Source organism: Mugil cephalus, chromosome 2 (assembly GCF_022458985.1).
Source record: "Mugil cephalus isolate CIBA_MC_2020 chromosome 2, CIBA_Mcephalus_1.1, whole genome shotgun sequence".
Lineage (NCBI taxonomy): Eukaryota > Metazoa > Chordata > Actinopteri > Mugiliformes > Mugilidae > Mugil > Mugil cephalus.
Genome location: NC_061771.1, coordinates 5623253 through 5641802, shown reverse-complemented (window position 1 = coordinate 5641802; position 18550 = coordinate 5623253). Strand labels below are relative to the sequence as shown.

Below are 18550 nucleotides of genomic sequence, written 5' to 3'. Positions count from 1 at the left end.
TTCTTCAGCTTGTATCATCACACAAAGCAGCAGGTGGGTTGTGCGACACAACTAAACGCGACCTAATTAACTGCAAGAAAACACAACCACACAGGAGGTTTTTGAAAAACATTTTACTTTTTTTTTGCTCTTCTGTAGCTTTATATCCAAAGATCAGCCAAGACGCACATAGAGCTGAGCACACTTGAGAAAGGAGCCAGGTTCTTTAAGAAGAAAAACCTCACAGCTTCCGTCTGACACGTCATTCACGTAGACAGAGACCAGTCCTTTACAGCAGCACAGCGTACAGTCAGTGCAGTCAGAGTTCACGGTCGGGTCTCCCTTTTTTGCACTGTGGGCGGCGTTGTGTTGAGCACCCAGATTTTTTCTACAGCAGCGTGAAGCACGGGGGCCATCAAATCGGATTCCGGATTACCCGACCACACTGCAGATCCCGGAGACGGGCTCGCCTCCTTTCCACCCTGGCGATGGTTCACGATGGAGCACTGTGCTTCCTGTCCTGGCTCAAAGCCTCACCAAGTCATGACAGGTTGGCGATGTTGGCGAGGAAGCGCTGAGCCCACCACTCCTCCAGGTCTATGGGCACGAAGTCTGCACGGAAAGAACGACAACGGAGGGATGAAGCATTGAAACTTTACCCGTGTTCCAACACAGATTCATGAATTATTCACTTTGGCACACGAATGAAACAAAGGATAATCTGCATGTCGCCACGTTATTTAGTGTCATAAAGACTTCTGTGCCACAAGATTTTCATGTGCTGATATATATTAGGGTTACACATGTACAGTGGATCAGAATTAGCAGGCTAACATTTAACAGGACATGAGGAAATGTCATTTGCTTTGCAGAAATTTGACCATGAACATTAGACAATACACCCACCAGCTCGTTGTTTCAGATGGGACCATATATATATATATATATATATATATATATATATATAAAAATCCAGACTCATTTGAGATGAAACACATTTATTTCACTAATCACAGCCTCAGATCAACTAAACTAAATTTGAATCTTTAAATGAATCTTCTATGAGTGTGACCCTTCAGACACTGGAGCAGACAGACGTGTTGAAAACACAACGCCCCACACGCAGCAGACATGACTGGTTAACCTGGAAAAGTCTGGCTCGCGTGAACAAAAGCCAAGTTAAAAATTAAAGTAGACTATTACAACAGTTGCCCTCCGGCTGGAGATAAAGCAGGAAGATGACAGAGCTGGTAATAAATACATGAATGAATGGATCGGGCAGGCAGAGGGCTATCAGGCAGGAGGCCTTACGACCACAGTGAGGTGAGCTTTAATGAGGACGCAGCTGCTTTGCTGCCTTGTTTCAAGTATTTCAGCAGCTGCCCGACTGTAGGGAGGAGGGACTTACTCTTCATTGCAGCACTGGGGGTCTTCTCTGCGTACTGAACGGGCCCTTTGCTGTCAGCTGACTCCACACCGTCTCCCCGCTCCAGCTTCTGCTCCACCTCCTGCCATACTGCAAACAAGGTTTTAACCAATATTTAATGTGTGACATTCTGGAGACCTCGCTAAAGAGCCTTGACGTCAGGAAAGAACAAGCAGATGTTGGGACAGCAGCCCTGTCCTCTTATAGGACAATGTGCATATGGACGGGCAGGGACGCAGGCTGGAAACCTTTAGAGAGGGCCGCTCGGGTTTTATCAGCTGGGGGTGAAGGTTTTCCAACTAAACCTCGAGATAAACCTCAAGGTTTTATCTTTGTGGGTCTCCTGCTCGCTTTGAACAAACGTTCTCCTGCTCTGTGTTTACTTTTTGGTGGCTGAGTAACTGAAACCAAGCCGAAGGTGTGACATTATGAAGAACCTGTTCTACGCGTGCATGTGGATGAATAAGTTGTGAATTACATCACTTTTTGATTTTTAGTGTGGAAGAAAAAGGTGATACTTCCAAAAAAAAAAAAAAAAACAACTGGACAGAACATGATGAAAGTTTTTCTTCAGGAGTGGAGAGTGAAGAAAAGGGACGCTCTCTTTCCACAGCTGAACTTAGTGGTCACAAAAGAGCGCTCTTCACTGGCAGCGCTCCAAGAGTAACAGCTCCACAAGTCATTCATTTCCACCAGGGCGTTAAGTATTGGCCAGAGACGAGGAATGCTGGGTAACATTAAAAAAAGACAGAGGTGAATGGTAGGTTGGATTTTTAACTGACCAGCGGCAGCGCTCGTGTGAAACACTGGTGACAGCTGCGCCACATGAAATGTACGGCGCAAAACAAAAGCGACCTGGCTAGTTTGAGTTTGGATGAATAGTGAAACTCAAAACAAGTCCAGCTGCCTTAGTTTTAGTTTATTCTCTGTTTGATGGGAGAATCTTCAGACACACTTACAAATGTGTTTAATTTGTCCAAACGTGGATCACTTGCACTGTCATCTTAAAAAAAAAAAAAAAATCCTTTCAAAAGACATTTGTTCAGAGTCCTCCTGTGAAGCAACATGCAAAGGATGTGTCCAAATGTAAACAGCTGATCAGCTGGAGGAGGAAGAGAAAGCCCCTTTGAATGCTCTGAACCGCCAACCTTTCACCTTTATGACAAAGACCTCTAGAGGCGTCTAATCCTGGGGCTCGGACCCACACCATCTGCCCATCCGCTGACCCTTACCTTCGTACACGAATCTGACGTTCTCCTCGTGCGCAGGCGTGAACCCCTCTGCTGGGCTCTCGGCCTTCTGCGTGGCTGCACTGTGGTAGCGCTTCCCGTTGGGACGGTTGAACACGATCTTTGGGGGCGGAGAGCTGGGGGGGGGGCACAGAGTTGAGATCAGCTTGAAGCTCAGGAGGACAGGCAACACAACCGCAGACATCTCGGTTAGCTTTAATGTTAATTTATCGCCAGCCTGGTGAGCCTTTAAACTGTGTTCGCTATGGATCATTGAACAGCGTGTCCAATGAGATGCTTGTAACCTTGAACATGTGTGGGGACTAAACAGACATGACCTCAGCAGGGTCCGCTCTGGCTTCTTTTCAATCATGCTTAAGTTACGAGTTGTGCAGATACAAGCGCTGAGAAGAAGCCCAGTGTTGCTGATGCAATAATATTGTAGGTTCAATCCGCCGTTTAGGATTTGGATATTTCCCGATAGCCCCTGAAGTGAACACGGCCCCTCCTGCTGCGTAGGTGAACCAGGTGCGCTCCCTCGAACAGGCCACGCAGAGCACAGTAAACACAGCCCCACGGGCGAGCAGAGCCGCCGTGTAATGTCACACACACAATAAGACAAGCGTCACCCCCGGTCGGCCTCAGACACTGTCATCATAGTCGCCGCCGAGCCGTGTGAAAAGTTGTGTCCGATAATGGACACACCTCCAGGAGACGTTACGTGATAGCGGTTACGCCGCACGTGCAGTGTATTTTGGGCCCGCGGCGCTTGGATGGCAGCACGCGCAAATACTAACATAATAAATAGTAATACATTGAAAACGTCATTAATAATAATAAAACACTTACTTTGACGCGAGCCAAGACGTCGGCTTGAGTTTCAAGTCGCTGAACTTGTTCTCGACCTGCTGCGTCGGACCTGGGGCAGACAGTGACAGAGTTGAGCCTCTTTAGTCTCAGCTCCTCTAGTTTACATTTGAAGCGTCTGCGGACTAAACACAACCAGCAGACCTCCTCTATCTCTTTCTCTCTCTCTCCTTTTCTCAGCCTTGTCACACTGCTGTTACATCATGCTTTGGATGCTCTCACCTGTCCTCCGTTGTGTAACCAGTTTGCTGGGACCTCTGGTGATTGTGTACATCATGTGAACGCCAGTAACCCTCAACAAGTCCGCTAATGTCTGCTACGGCGTCTGCGCGTCTTCAGCGCTCGGCTCCAAACGCAGAGCGTCAACGCAACCGGTGAAGTGAGTTGAGTAAGCCGTGTGCGTGGGTCACCTGCTCCTGGCTCGGCCTGGAAGCCTGCGTAGACGCTCGCCTTGACTTGTTGCCCGCTGTCGGTTCAGCCCAGGCCCCGGCTGTCTGTCTGCGGCTCCCAGTAGGCAGGTGCTCGGACGCGATGAAGCCGACGTCCGCTGCTGAAAAAGAGAGTCGGCCGTGTGTAGGTCACTCAAGGAGAACGCGCTTCCACATGCCGGGAGATCCTTCAGAGGAGGAGGAGGAGAAGGAGGCGGGGGGAGCCACTTCCTGACGTCCGAGGATAGTGACAGTCCACACCGGACACTCTGACCTCTGCACCCCGCTGATGCTCCGAGACAGACCGCGACACCACCGCTATTAGACTGGATACAAGGACACTGCACACTTTGGTTTCAACGGGACGGAAAGCTACCATGCTGGGCCAACGTGAAGTCGGCCGGAATGAAGGACATAGCTTCCGGCTACGCCTTTCAAAATAAAAATGTTATTTTGATTTTTCTTTTACTGACATTGCAGGGTGTATAACCATGTAATTCAGGTGCACTGCCGGAAAACAAACCATGTTAAATAAACAATAGATTAAATAATGTAGGTGTATATATTTGTATTTATATATTCAATGTCCTCATCCTGTGTCTTTACATACGGTTAAATTAAAATCATCAATCACCACTTAAAGGATGATAATAAGCCCATCTTTAAACATTATACAGTACAATATTTGAATTCATTGTATTCACATTGTCTGGGATTAGTGTTATAACCTGTAGTTGTTCTTTTTTCAAAATGGTCCATGAATGGTATGTTTTTGTGCCATATGTTATGAGTTCTTGGTCAGTGTCAATATACTTCATTGTGTTTGGTTTCACCATGAGTTATAAACAAAGCTAAAACAAAAGCAACTTCTTGAGTTTTCTTTAAGACTCATCCTAGTGGCTGGTCCAGCTGACCGTAAATAGCTTGAATATTATATTTGGACTTTTAATAAATTAATTTCCTGCGCTTTATTCTTTCGGAAGCCATTAAAGCAAAGTGATGATAAACAACATCCAGCATAAGTGGGACGTAAAGTGGACCCAGGCAGGCAAAATTATTATTTTATACCAAACATTTTAATTTTCATGTCTAATCTCCATTTACACGGACCTGCTAGTTCGTTAGGTGCATTAGTGGAAATAAATGCATTCAAATGTAAATTATATACAGTAATACAACACAATCCAATACAGACCACAGTTGACCACAGTTGAATCAATGGCTCCGTCAGTTATTTGAAATAAATGTAGGATTTAGTGCAGGACTGCTGCATCTGATTCACTGATGTCTCTAACGAAGTGGCAAGCTTTCTGTCGACCCGTTTCGGCTATCAGCGGCTTTTTATTTTGAAGCTGAGGTCACTCCGCTTCCGCTCTCGTTGTTTCTGTTTGTGTGGTCGACCGCAGGGCAACCCTCACTCCTCCCCGTGACGTCTTTGAACGCCCCTCAGTCAGTGTTTTTGTGGGAGGAGCTTCGCGATCACCTTTCACCCATTAAATTAAAGACGCAGACAGATAGCCGCGTCCGTAGTATTTATCGTTAATTAAACAGTTACCACGGATGCTGACTGTCAGTGTGTCAGCTGTTTTCCTATCGCATCAATTTGCGGTACCCTTTGAAAACACTTATCTGAGATAAGATTAATAACCACAGGTGGAAATCACCTGAAGAGCTCTGCAGTGTGACAGTCGGCCTTTAGCAGCAGAAGATCAGCAGCTCAGACTGGCTTATCCGCGGTGATATCCTACACTACACCCCCCATTCATCTGCTCTATGTGGGTCAGTCACCTGAGTCTGCAGACCAAGAGGCTAATCATCAACAGTCTACGCCACACACTGACTATGCAATAAGAGCACAGAGGCCAAACTATAGCCAGATTACATTAATCAGCTTTTACACTGCACCTTCTACAGATCTTGAAGAACAATGCTGACGAAATGCGTCTTTCTCTCTTTCTCTCTGATGTCTTTGAGTCTCAGCCGTCCCTACGCACAAGAATCACATACTGACAATGAACAATATCAAACATTTGATGCGCATTTCCACTCCACGACACCACAAAAACATGTGCAGTTTTGTATTTGTGATTTATTTAATTGATTTTAAGACGCATATGAAGCTGATAAATGTCTCAAAGAGCAGCAAATCAAAAAGTACCCAGCTTTCAGACACTCCTCAGTCCAGAAATGTGTCTAATAATTGCGTGAAGGTGTCATTGGAGCTGTGTTCCTCCCAGATGCACCAGTTAGAACACAGTCATGTTGGCACAGCTTAATTATACACCACAGACGCAGATAGATTCTCACACACAAAGCATACGCCTTCATTCTGAAAAGGGAGGGTTGTTTACGCTACTGAAAATGAATAGTCCCCCAGCTTTTCTGTTTGGCTGCTGCGTCTGTACTTTGATTAATAAAGCTAAACACATAAATAAAAATGTTCGACAGCGTGAACCCAACATTCAGAGCTTCGTTCCTTTTGGAAAAGGGACGGCAATGGGATTTTTTCCACACGTGTTAAAAACTGCTGATATCCACTGCATATATGATGGAATCATATTCTGAATAATAAGAGAATAATAGTGTGCATGTGAATCTACTCATTCCACCAGTTCTTGTCTCACACTAAAAGCCACATACTGTACTAGATTATTAAATTATACAGTAACGCGACTTCATCTTCAACAAGATGAGTGAGACAATAACAGTAACAACTACGTCTCCCAATAGAATCTGACAGTTTGATCACCTGGTATCTGGTCTACAGGTGCAGTCGGCTACATCACCAACAAACAGTCTGCCTGAGTAAATTTATGTGCGATCGATCATTTCTTTAATTATGTCAAATTTTTAATTACATATGCGCATTTCTTAATTGTACAGTACATGTATTTCCATCATCTCTAAATTAGCATCCATTGATAAATCATCTTCCAGGCAGACATGACAGGCCTTGAGTGACAGATAACACAATTAACAAGACAAACATAAAACACATTCATTTCAGTCCTGAGTTGGTGAATACAGTACATTTGATACATGTTTATTATAGACGCATGTAACCAACACATTGTATCAAAATGTCTATAAACCCATTTAATCAATCAAGAGTATTGAAGTGATTTAGTGAGAATAAAACCTGTTACTTGGCCTCTTGTAAGTATGTAAGTATGTATGTATGTATGGATGGATGGATGGATGGATGGATGGATGGATGGATGGATGGATGGATGGATGGATGGAGGGATGGCACCCAGACTGACACAAGCATAAAGTCACGACACACCGAGCCGTGAGTCAGCGGCCCTCACTGTTGGACCCCTGTCGGCAGCTTTTCAGGCGATTTATTACACTGAATCAGAGGTGGCACGAGTGGTGAGATAGATGACTGCGACTGGCTGACTAGCAAACCAGCTAAAATGTAGACCAGCTGATCAGCATGGTAGCATGTCGCTTTTCCCGGAGCCCTTCTGGTTTCCCAGAAAAATGCTTTCTCCTCCAGTTCAACATTTTGGTCCAGACACAGGCGATGTGAGGTGACGTCTCCGTCAGCCTTCATTGCTGGTAGTTCTCTAAAAGTCGTACTGGTGTGTCTGGGCCTTTATTGTAATGAATCTGTGCTTGGATATAAAGGGTGTTGCATTTGTTTTCTCGCCTGATGCCATAAATGAGTGACGAGAAGTGAGTGAAAAATCCTTTGTAACGAGGGACGCGCGTGTGTGTGTGTGTGTGTGAACTGTGTGCGTGTGTGTGAACTGTGTGCGTGTGCTTCTCAGTAATGAGGCTCACAGTCTTCCACCAGGCTGTCTGTGATGTAGCCGACTTGTAGCAGCTCCTGGTAATACTCTTTCTCCACGTTTGTGTTGACGGTCCAGGCCACGACCTCCACCCCCCTCTGGGCCCAGTACTGCACGTATTCCCTGTGGACGGCACACAGAAACAGAGAATGTCTCTGGGGCTGACGAGACAATAAGACCCTTCTAATGCAACATTAAAGTTCATCACACATGTCTCATATGTTAAAACTGAGGCTGACTATAATGGATACGCTTTTATAAAGGACACGCTACAGTTCAAAACTATTTTGAGCTTTAAGCACACACTTATAATCTCAAGAGTCCAATGGCGTCTTTGTCCCCCACTGTATATCCTGCTATATTCTAGTGGCAGTATATGACTGTGTCCTCCGCTACACAAACTCACAGTGACACAAAGTTCTTCTGTATCAGGAAGCCCGAGATGCCGCACAGCTTCCACAGCACGTGATGGTGCGCCCAGTCCAGCAGGAGGTCCATCAGTGTCATCCAGCAGTGTTTCCATGGCGATGAGAAACGTGGGGTGCCGTCTCCTAAGCGACTCAGGCTCCAGGGCCTGTGGGTCAACGCTGTGACCACCTCTGGGTCACTCTGCCTCATCTGGGCCGGGGGTGGAGCGCAGAGTTAGCGTTAGCAGTAGCGGTACAGCTGCTAAAACATTACTGGACGAGGAATGTGCGTGAACCTTTCGGTTTATTTAACCAGTAACAGTGTGTTGCCTGTGAGGAACAAACTCGCCTGTTTTGTGACAAAATACTTCAAACTGATCTGTTTTATTGCAGGAATGTTTGGCTTAACATGGTTTGTTGTTATCATTCCAGCACAAATGGTTTAGACAAACTTCTTAATCTTACAAATACTGCGCTGCCATTAAGGAGAGTCATTGCTCTGGGGTGGGGGTGTCTGGTCTGGTCTGGTCTAGGTGGGTGGTGCATGTAACATCCACATGAATAGCAGGTCCTAAAGTTTTCCAGTAGAACACTGAAATGTCACAAGATGGTCAATGATATTTGCGTCTCCTGTGAGTGGTCATAATGTTGTGCCTGATCGGTGTATATGCACAGTAAGGGTGTACATGCTGACATGTTTTGAAGTGTTTAGTTCCACAGTTCTAGCAGGTTCATGCTACAAACCCAGCACCCCTGCATCTGCTCAGGCACAGACACTGACTCACCCTGTAGATGACTTTAGGCTCAAAGGAGCAGACGATGCTGCTGTTGTAGAGGACTGGATGTTTCTTGTACAACTCTTTGAGAGCTGCGGCCGCCTGGGTGGGAAAGACAACCAAACACAAGGTTACCGCAGGTCAGTCGGCTGTTTACAGTGTGTGTGCGCGCGAGACTTCACGTTTATTGTTTGGAGGGCGCTCCTCTCCGAGCACTTGGTGGTGACTAACAGCTGTGTACGAACACACAGCACCGCTCACTGCCTGAAACAACAACCACCACCACTGCAGCTCTGGGTCCCTCAGACATGTTAAAATGTCGTGGGGGTGGACGCCTCAAGTGGCCGAAGACCTTTTAATGAACGGAGGGTCGCCTCGGGTTCAGTGTGGATGTAACCAACACAAATAACAATGCTGCATTATTCAGAAGGCGTGGACAGAGGACAAACACACTAGATGTCCTCAGGTAAAAGATGCACAATGTTACCACACAAACAACACGTTAGTAGCCAGTAAAAACTGAAATAATGTGTGTTTTGCTTGTTTCAGAACAGCATTGAGGTTACGATCATGTGTGTACAAGCGCGCCAGGGTACAGATGTATTCAACCGACAAAGTGTGACTGACAGACAGTACGACGTCAAGTCGTTGTTGGCTGCACCTCATCAGGGTGACCTTTGACATCAAAGTAGATGGTGAGCTGCAGTCTGATGCATTCCTCCACCGCTTCCTGCAGAGTTGGGATCTTCTCTCCAGCAAACTTGTCCCTGTCGAAGGAAACAAGTGAGGCTCACATGCACATTGTGGTACCGTTACAGGAAACATGCACATACGCAAAAGCGTATGCCACGTGAACTTTAAGGCTTTTACCTGAACATACAACAAAAATGTTTGTTGCTTTGTTGCATAAATAATAATGAACTCTCCCAAGTTAATCTGTGACATTTACAGTCGGACACTAACGTGTTTCATGTTTCAAATACGATTCTTCGTGGTGGACTCATATTTAGAAGGAAGCATTTCATTCAGCATCTTAACTGCTTTTTGTGTTTTTTCATGTCTTGTAATATGATGAGGCTTTTAGATTAGAACTTGTGTTTTTTCATTCTTAATTTCATGGGAATTCTTTTCTTATTTAGTGTCTCCTCTGTATGAACAGCAACCTACCTCTATCTATAATTTTAGTTATTATCATAATTATTATTATTATATCAACTTGTATCAGTGTTTGTAATGTGTTCTTCTTACCACAGCTAGATAATATATTCTGTTCTCAGCTATTCTACTGCAAAAAGTGCAACTTCCAAAAAAAAAAAGAAAAAGAAACAGCCAGGTGGCTTAATCTATTAGTCATAAAACAATAAGATGAGACTTTGCCCACAGCAACACACTAGAGTTCAATCAGCCAGCAAAAAACATGTTAAATCTTAACCATCTCTCTGTATGATTTCTTGAAAATATTCTTCTTTCTGACCTGAGTTGATGTTTAGCAGCTGCGTCCAGTTTAGCCAACTCTGAAAATCTCAATTGGCTGAGTTTCCCTGATCCACTCGTAGTCCGGTCCACGGTCTCGTCGTGCATCAGTATGGGGACGCCATCTGCTGAGAACTCCAGGTCCAGCTCCACGCCAGTCGCCCCGTTCTTACTGGCCTACGGCAGAGCAGACAGAGTGTTGGAATGTTTTCAGGAGGGTTTTGTGTCTGGTTTCTGCTAATGGCCGTAAAGTCGTCAGAAAACTACTGTGATCATCTCTTTCCGAAGGCTAATGACTTTCAAAGCGGAAGCTCAATTAGCTAGCTAGAACCAGTTTTCATGATTATAAACAAAACACAGACAGACGCAGTGACTCATTCTGTGATCATGACACCATTTATTGTATTTGTTGGCATACAGCAACAACAAGTGAAGGTGTAATTGGAGCTGCATTCCTCTCAATTGTATGCGGACAGTAGTTATGAAATCAGTTTTTGGCATACAATTTAATCTGTGTTCCACACCTCTTTCATTTGTCCCCGGGGATCTGAAAAGACATCTGCAAAGGACTCATGTGAAAATGCTCTCGTTTTTATATAATGCTTTTCTACCTAGTCTTTTGCCCCCAGTCCAGCCCTAGTTTGTGCCTGGCTGATCCTGCTTGGACTGCCCTACCCTCTCCAGATTCATTAATACACAGGACAAGCGTATTAATGGACCCAAAGGTCCTGCTTGGACTGCCCTACCCTTTCCACAGAAATGATAAAGTTGGTGTACATGAAGTCGATGATAAGGTTCTTATCCTCGTGCCCTCTAATTTGCTTTCTCCTATTATGGCACAAGCCAACATTTCACAGAAAATGTGACACATCCAGTGATGAGGTGATGTGCGCTGTATAACCACTGGACAACCCCACTCGTCCCCCACTCCTCCTCTCACCTCCCGGATGGCTGCTATCGTGTTCTCCGGTGCGTCGTGCCCGCCGCCCCGGTGGGCCACCAGTGACACCTCGCCGGAGCCCACCGTGCCCTTGGCCGGGTGCAGCACCTGCCGCGCTCGGCTGGCAGGCACCTGGGGGAACCGGAACATGGTCAGAAAGACGTAGAGGGAGGCGGTGAGGACGGATGTCCACAACGGGCTCCGGGTCCCCAGCAGGACCACCACGAAGACAACAGAGTAGAGGGTGACCTCATCCCCCAGCTGCAACATTCTTTCCCTCCTGGTCCGGACTTCTTGCGTGTGAGGACGAAGTTGAAGCTGTCACTTTAAAATCCTGCCAAGTTTCTCTCCCAACGCCATTCAAGGACTAAGGTCCACCCTGATTATTTACAACATTAATACCTGGACGGTGTCCGCGACTGGTCTGACATTTAACGTTCACGGCGTTTAAAGCTAAAGTACACGCGTTATTCTAAGTTCGGTTATTTTGTTCTGCTCCTTAAACATTTATTAGCATACTGACATAGCGGTCTATCTAAAATAATAAATACTCCATTAACAGGTCTATGGAGAAGTCGAACCCTTTATTAGGGTGCACCCTGGCCCTCCGGCGGATATGACGACTCTACACTTGCACAATTTCTACCATTAACGTGTAGTTTAGGTCAATGTTTGAGCTTAATTTATGGAAGATTATGTCATGGTGACGCAAAACATACCAAATGCAGTTGCTCAGTTAATTCCAAAATAATTTAGAATATTTCCCGATGCGCTAATTACTAAACATCACCGTAAATTACATTGATTACAATGGTTAATACCTACGACAACACCCGTTAAATACCATGTACCCACGAACATCACATCTATGATATTCATTTACACCTTTCCGCAAAAAAAAAGCAAAAAAAGAAAAGAAAAGGAAAAATAAATAAGGACGTCGGCTTTGTTGAGTGCATCCGGGTCAAAGTGTAACTCCTTCAAGCTAGCTTACAGTTAACACCTTCAAGTTGCATTTGTCCTCCTCTCGTCCTTGTGTTTGTGTTTTTCTTCATGAATTTATTATGCTTGCCGCCGGCCATGGTGAGTCTGCCTTCTCCCAAACTCTTGTACGGCTTTCGCTGTTCTGTGAGTAATCAAAACAATGTGAAAGTTGAATTATTAGCCACATAAGCTAGCTGCTGCTTCCCTGGGACAGTGTGACAGATCGGTCGGGACAGGGGTAAAATGTATTTTACAGCTTATATTCGTTGTATAATTCTACTGTGCATCCTGTGATAATGCTTATAATACTATGCAACATATCTGCAGTGTAATGCACTGGTGTTCAATAACCCTGTGGGGGATTTTAATTGGTGAATACTGGGATTTGATCAGTTTATTACCATCAAGGGAAATTGCTTGGTCTCAGTAGCTTAGTTGCACATAAACACTCTCAAAAACCACAAGTTATTAAGATAAAATTAAACTAAATTTAAGTGAAATCAACCAAAATCCAGTAAAATAGAATAAAAATATACAGAGTTATCAAGTAGATCATATATGTAGGGTACTAAAGTGTAGTGATCACTATGGGAGTGGAGCTGAATCAGTGCTCTGCTGTCCCTCTATAGTCCGGTGTTGTCCATGATAGAAAGCAGTTTGTCCAGTGTCCTCCTGTCCCTCACGGCCAATAACATGACGAGCCTTTCAGATCAATTTGTCGTCCGACTGATAGTTCTGTTGTTCTGCTTTATCAGAAATATCATACATTTCCCAGAGCTAATTTCTACTTGTTCTCATCACTTGCTGTTTCAAGTCACAGGGGATTGAGATAGAACATAATTAATTTATAGTTTTTATAGTTTTCTTTGTCAATTTGCTAAATAATTACTCTTTACATTGTTTTGACAGATTTATATATTTGCGGTTACTTTTTTACAGATCAGGTCAGCGCCGCTACAAAGGTTAACCTCCCAACTCCTCACCTGTACCAGAAGGTCATGTCTGCTCCGAGGCCAGAAGCCTTTGCAGTGTCGATCATTTGGCAATAAACCAGTCCAGCAGAGCGTCCATGGATCCCTTTTACCTAGAATTACAGCCCTGGTCAGATACTCAGATTTGTCCACGCAGAAGTACACTAGGATCTACACCCTGCCGCACATTAATCTCCTCAGAGCTGTGTCCAGGCTCAAACTGCTCCAAACTGCATTCACTCTGGCCATCTTGCCCCCAGTGTACATCTGGTACTTCATGGGATCTGCACCCCTCTCGCTTGTAAGCTACACTACTGGGGTCGCGCTATTTGCCGGTGTCATGCTGTACACCGCCAGTCACTTCTTCAGGAAGGCTGTCGGGATGATGTACCTGGACGAATCACAAACCACGCTCAAGATATCACACCTCACCTTCTGGGGCAAACGCCAGGACGTCTACTTGCCTGTATCAGATGTTATGACCATTGCTGATACCGGGGACTCTATAAATGAGACCATATTGAAACTGAAGACATACAGCAGTTCACAAACATGGTATTTCTCCCCATATTTTGGCCGCGTGGTGGACAAAGACAGTTTTGAGAAGGTGTTTGGAAGACTAAAGTGAACCAAATCCTACTGAATGTTCTTACGAACCGACTGACACTTCCACCAAGAATCAATATATAAATTAGTCCATAAGTTTAGCCTGTGATTAGACTGTGAGAATACAATTTTTCCAGGTGTGAGCAAGACTGGCCTTCAGAGTGAAACAATATGCCCAGTGATGTGTTTGCAGTGATAAAAATAAATACATATGATAAATAATGTTGGTGACTAAAAAATGACAAACTGCTTGTTATGCAATGTTAAAACTGAATTTAAATAAGGTTTAGACATATTAACATCAGATATTAAGTCACAAAACATTTTATTTATATTTTTATTTCACATAATATTCAGAGCCCTTCATTTTTGTCACTCTTGTTTTTATTTTCCAGTTGTTCCAGTTGCAGGCTACATTGAAATGCCCATAAACACAAGGTTAAACATGTTTTTAGATTATAGTGCAACTTTACAGTCCTGTCTTACCAAGACCCTTTCTGTTTGCTCAGAAGGACCTGGTGGTTCCACACGTCTTGGATGGCCTTTGGGAATACTCTGAACAGTATGCTCACTTTTTCGTTAACGCTTCCTAAAAGTAGAGCCTTTGCTGTTACTCGTACAGATGTAGATGTAAAATGTAAATGTTAATAAAGATTTGATTTTAGTGAGAATCATTCACTGTTTACTGACTGAAAAAATGTACAACAATACGCACTGTGCATCTTCAGACAGCAGCACAATGTGTAACTCACATTTCATGGAAAGGAGTACGCATTTTAAATCCTGCAAAATCAAATGTTTCCGAACTGTCTACACCGTGTATTACCACTGAGCACAGCATACAACGTACATGCATCGTAAAGCAGATTTATCACACAACAACTGCATCATCACAAAAAGTTGCAAAAAGTCAGACACAAAATAATACATAGAAATCTGCTGTTTCTGATTTGATGTTTCACACTTTTGGACAGTAACAATTCAGATACTAAAGCTTTGCTGGATGAAATTATGTCCTCCACACTGTCTTCTCTTTCATTCTCGGACAATCAAGCGTATTAGAGCTCACAGGAAATACCAGGCAGAAAACCCAGCGAAGACGGCCACCCAGGCGGCTAGAGCCACCTGAAACTGTGGATGTTTGAGAAGCATCATGGCTAACTGGCAAGCATAGGTGGGATTTCCACTGGCGGCTTTGCAGAGGAGACGGAGGAGGTGAGGGGTGGATAGAAGATGAAAAGAGAGAATGAGGGAAGATTGAATTAATTATGAACATTGTAAATGCCCACAAATCATCTCAACCCAGCATCTAATTTATCAGGGGGCACGAAGCTGTTTCTAAACATCAGAGGGTCACATCCATAAGATGTTGCAACATTTAAAAACGTTATGTAGGTTAATCTGAACAATGCCTCTTGTATAAATGTGTGCTTCTTTGGGGTTTTAAAAACCTGATATGACTTCTTACCCATTTTCGCTGCGTAGTACGGGCACTTGTTGATATCACCACCCTCCATGATCTCTGCATGACTGTGTCCCTGACCGACATCCTGGAATTCTTCTTTGATGGTCTTTCCAACTTCCTCAAGCTCCGTGAATACCTGTTTTAAGAATAACAGTAGAATAAGAACAACAGTAGTTCCTCAGTTATGATGATTTTTACCATATCCTCGCTGCTCCCTTACCATCATGTTAAAGCCAAAGGCCCGATTGGACTCGTCCACAATCCTCTCTTTGGTCTTCATATCAAGCTCCAGCTCGTTCACCCTGCTACGGTACAGCTGCTTGAAGCCCCTGTGACTGTGAATTCCCTCAAACTGGTAGAAGTTGAGGCCCTCTCCTGTTGAGGGGAGCTTCAGAGATCTCTGAGCCACCTTCTTGAGGATCTGTCCCCCTGAGAGGTCACCCATGTAGCGGGTGTAGGAGTGGGCCACCAACAGCACTGGGTCCTTCTCTCCCACCTCGTGGATGCGGTCCACATAAGGCTTGGTGCCTGCAGACGGGCGGATCTGTGAGAGAGAGAACACAACCACCGTTTGCCACCTTGTTCCTTTTAAGTGCTGAGACTGGCATACAGCCTCTGAGTGTTGTCTGCTCACTTGACTCTCCCAGTCCTCTCCATAGAAATACTCCAGATCTCGGGCCAGGGCCTCGCGACGGTGCAGCTCTGCAGGGAAATAGATCGGAGCGATGTGAGGATGGTCTTCGTTCTTCTCAATCTCCTCCTCCAAGGCAGAGTAAACAAAGTATAGAGCGGCTGTGCCTCTCTGACATCAGGGAGAGAAAAAGTACGTCACACTCACGTACAGTAAAAAGGTTACTATATTGTCTGATAATATTGTTACTGATCCAGTGTTACAACCAAGGCAGGACATGCAACAACCACGTGTCGTCCATAAGGAGCACCTGGGACTACAAATGTTTCAGCCATAGTCATTTGTGGGAGACTCTCCTCTGCACCTGTGCTTGTTCCTACAACATAAAATCTGTCATGTAACCACTCATAAACCTATTAAATCTACTCGTTTATATTTTATTTAATACATATTTGCACTCACTTTTCTTGTTAAATTATGTATTTGCTAATTTAATTAAGTCATAGTAACTTTTACGTGTGACTTTCGCCACATGCATGTCGACGCTTATTTTACTGTAAATTCAAGGACTTTCCTATAATTCAACTAGTGGGTTACATTCCCAATCTCTATCTTGTGACCATTTCTGAAGATAGAGAGTTAAGAGCTTAACTAATGTCAATTTAAATGAAAATCCTTGAGTTTGTCATTGAAAAAACTGACGTTTTCACTGTTTGACCACACATAACGACGTCTGCTCATCAATTAGCAGATCATGTGCATTCTATGTTTTGATAAACAACAGCACAGCTAAGAAATGCTGCCGCTTGCAAAGTGACGACCGTTAGTTTTTGTTGTTAATACATCTATAATACAAATACTTTTCCTTAAACTGCACAATCTGATTATCTATTTCACCACAAAAAAATAGGAGTTGATCTTTATTTTAGAAGCCAAACCTTGAACAGCTCCCTTTTGATGCGGCCTCTGAGGAAATCTTTGACAAACTGGCAGTTCTCTGCCCGGTCATGGGACTCCTTGGTCCCCTCGGCTAACATCTCAGACAGGTCGGTCGGACTTGATGGAACACATGGGGAGACATAAGCACTTTGCTGTTTAAATGCTTCCCACAGTGTGCCAGTTTCAGAACAAACGGGGGGTTGTGGACAGTTTCCTCCATACCTGAGAACCTCATCATCGTCATCCACTACAATCCTGGCCCCTCCTTTAGTCAGACCATTGGACACGGGCTCCGAGGTCACTTTGGTTTCCATCTTGTTGGTTGTCACAGTGATTTCACCTTATGAAAGCAGGAGAGAGACAAAGATATATTTGTAAAATTAATTCAAGTCACAAATGATTGTTTGACTTGTACAGAGGAGGTCTTAAATATTTTTGCCACACTGGATATAGAAGGAAAATTGTACGAAAAAAACAGAATGATTCATCAAAACGTACTTTTTATTAGCGATACAGATTATCCCTATATTCGTTTGTAAACCTATAAAGTTTAATTGCACCTTTATTGTGATGACATGTACATTATAATTCCCTATGTGCTGTTCTCAAAGTGCACACTGCCACAGTCACTGACAGGGGTTACCGTCTTCTTCATAACATAAGCATGTAACTGTTTTGACACGTAACAGGCCAAGCACACAGCTGACATTAGAGGGGACAGTTACAAAACTGACACTGCACGTCGTCTAGTGTGAAAGTAACAATAGTTAAAAGTTGGTTGGCCCTACCTACTTCAGAGAGTCCGTGTTTGTCAGTGTGAACACGAATATACGCGATGTTATTTCCCAGCGTCCGGAAAACAGGTATTAAAAGCTTGTTTACCTTTTTAAAGCGCTCGTCCCACGGCAGAACCGGGAATATATAGAGAAGGCGTGTCTCCTGAAACAACGAGCCAATGGGAGCTTGGTCTGTGTGGAAGAGGCAAACTGATTGGTTTAAATCTAAACACTCTACACCAATCTCGTTTCTCATCACAAAAAAAGAGGCGGGAGCGAACGTCTTAGAAAACGTCCTGCACAGTTGTTTTTTACTATTATCATTATTATTATTTATTTATTTATTTATTTATTTATTTTATTTACATCACCCAAGTCTTGATTAACGTTAACTGAACTGAATTGTATTTTCTATAAATTAAAATCTACATCCACACTTTTCAAAAACTTTTCACTCATCATCGCCCTTTTCACTGTAGTATGATATTTTGACCGCTGGGTGTCGCTACACTCCATGTGATGTGTACCTCATCCTCAGCATCAAACTCTCTTGAAGTTTTACTTGGCAGCTAATCGGCGTCATTCATCCAGATCAGCAGAGGGCTCATTTTAGACGAACCGATGATTACTTGTAACACCATACCAGCTTTTCAAGCTCTACCACAACCACCAATAAAACTTATCCTTGTTTGCTACTTGTAACCACTTTTTATAACAACACATTTTTTTACTTTTTAATGCCCAATCAGAATGATGCCACATATATAAAGAAATAAATACTTGTCTCACTCTGGATTTAAAAGACAATACACAGGAAATGTATAGTTTAGATGTCACTGTTTTATTTTGTATGCTA

General features: G+C 43.9%; 4 protein-coding genes across 7 annotated transcripts; 1 reads left to right on the top strand and 3 right to left on the bottom strand.

Moving 5' to 3' along the window:
• Window positions 1–98: 98 nt before the first annotated feature.
• mcrip2 (MAPK regulated corepressor interacting protein 2) lies at window positions 99–4722 on the bottom strand. Its single transcript, XM_047577239.1, has 5 exons — window positions 3724–4722; window positions 3484–3553; window positions 2638–2771; window positions 1388–1495; window positions 99–591 (listed from the first exon to the last, which is right to left on the bottom strand). The coding sequence occupies exons 1-5, from the start codon at window positions 3776–3778 to the stop codon at window positions 521–523; spliced, it is 438 nt and encodes a 145-aa protein (XP_047433195.1). The 5' UTR covers window positions 3779–4722; the 3' UTR covers window positions 99–520.
• Window positions 4723–5998: 1276 nt separating this feature from the next.
• On the bottom strand, window positions 5999–11892 carry gde1 (glycerophosphodiester phosphodiesterase 1). Its single transcript, XM_047577232.1, has 6 exons — window positions 11323–11892; window positions 10384–10559; window positions 9571–9676; window positions 8919–9011; window positions 8133–8344; window positions 5999–7849 (listed from the first exon to the last, which is right to left on the bottom strand). Exons 1-6 carry the CDS (start codon window positions 11590–11592, stop codon window positions 7702–7704), a joined length of 1005 nt encoding a protein of 334 aa, XP_047433188.1. The 5' UTR covers window positions 11593–11892; the 3' UTR covers window positions 5999–7701.
• Window positions 11893–12223: 331 nt separating this feature from the next.
• tmem186 (transmembrane protein 186) lies at window positions 12224–14554 on the top strand. 2 transcript variants are annotated; one of them, XM_047577238.1, is made up of 2 exons: window positions 12224–12405; window positions 13246–14554. In XM_047577238.1, the coding sequence occupies exons 1-2, from the start codon at window positions 12376–12378 to the stop codon at window positions 13903–13905; spliced, it is 690 nt and encodes a 229-aa protein (XP_047433194.1). In that variant the 5' UTR covers window positions 12224–12375; the 3' UTR covers window positions 13906–14554. The 2 variants fall into 2 exon arrangements, with proteins under 2 accessions (XP_047433194.1, XP_047433192.1); XM_047577236.1 differs by having other exon boundaries at window positions 12224–12450.
• On the bottom strand, window positions 14384–17851 carry hmox2a (heme oxygenase 2a). Of its 3 annotated transcripts, none has more exons than XM_047577235.1 (7): window positions 17801–17851; window positions 17141–17258; window positions 16918–17035; window positions 15983–16150; window positions 15569–15892; window positions 15352–15484; window positions 14384–15076 (listed from the first exon to the last, which is right to left on the bottom strand). In XM_047577235.1, the coding sequence occupies exons 2-7, from the start codon at window positions 17230–17232 to the stop codon at window positions 14949–14951; spliced, it is 963 nt and encodes a 320-aa protein (XP_047433191.1). In that variant the 5' UTR covers window positions 17233–17258; window positions 17801–17851; the 3' UTR covers window positions 14384–14948. The 3 variants fall into 3 exon arrangements, with proteins under 3 accessions (XP_047433191.1, XP_047433190.1, XP_047433189.1); XM_047577234.1 differs by having other exon boundaries at window positions 17707–17840; XM_047577233.1 differs by lacking the exon at window positions 17801–17851 and adding an exon at window positions 17711–17794.
• Window positions 17852–18550: the final 699 nt, after the last annotated feature.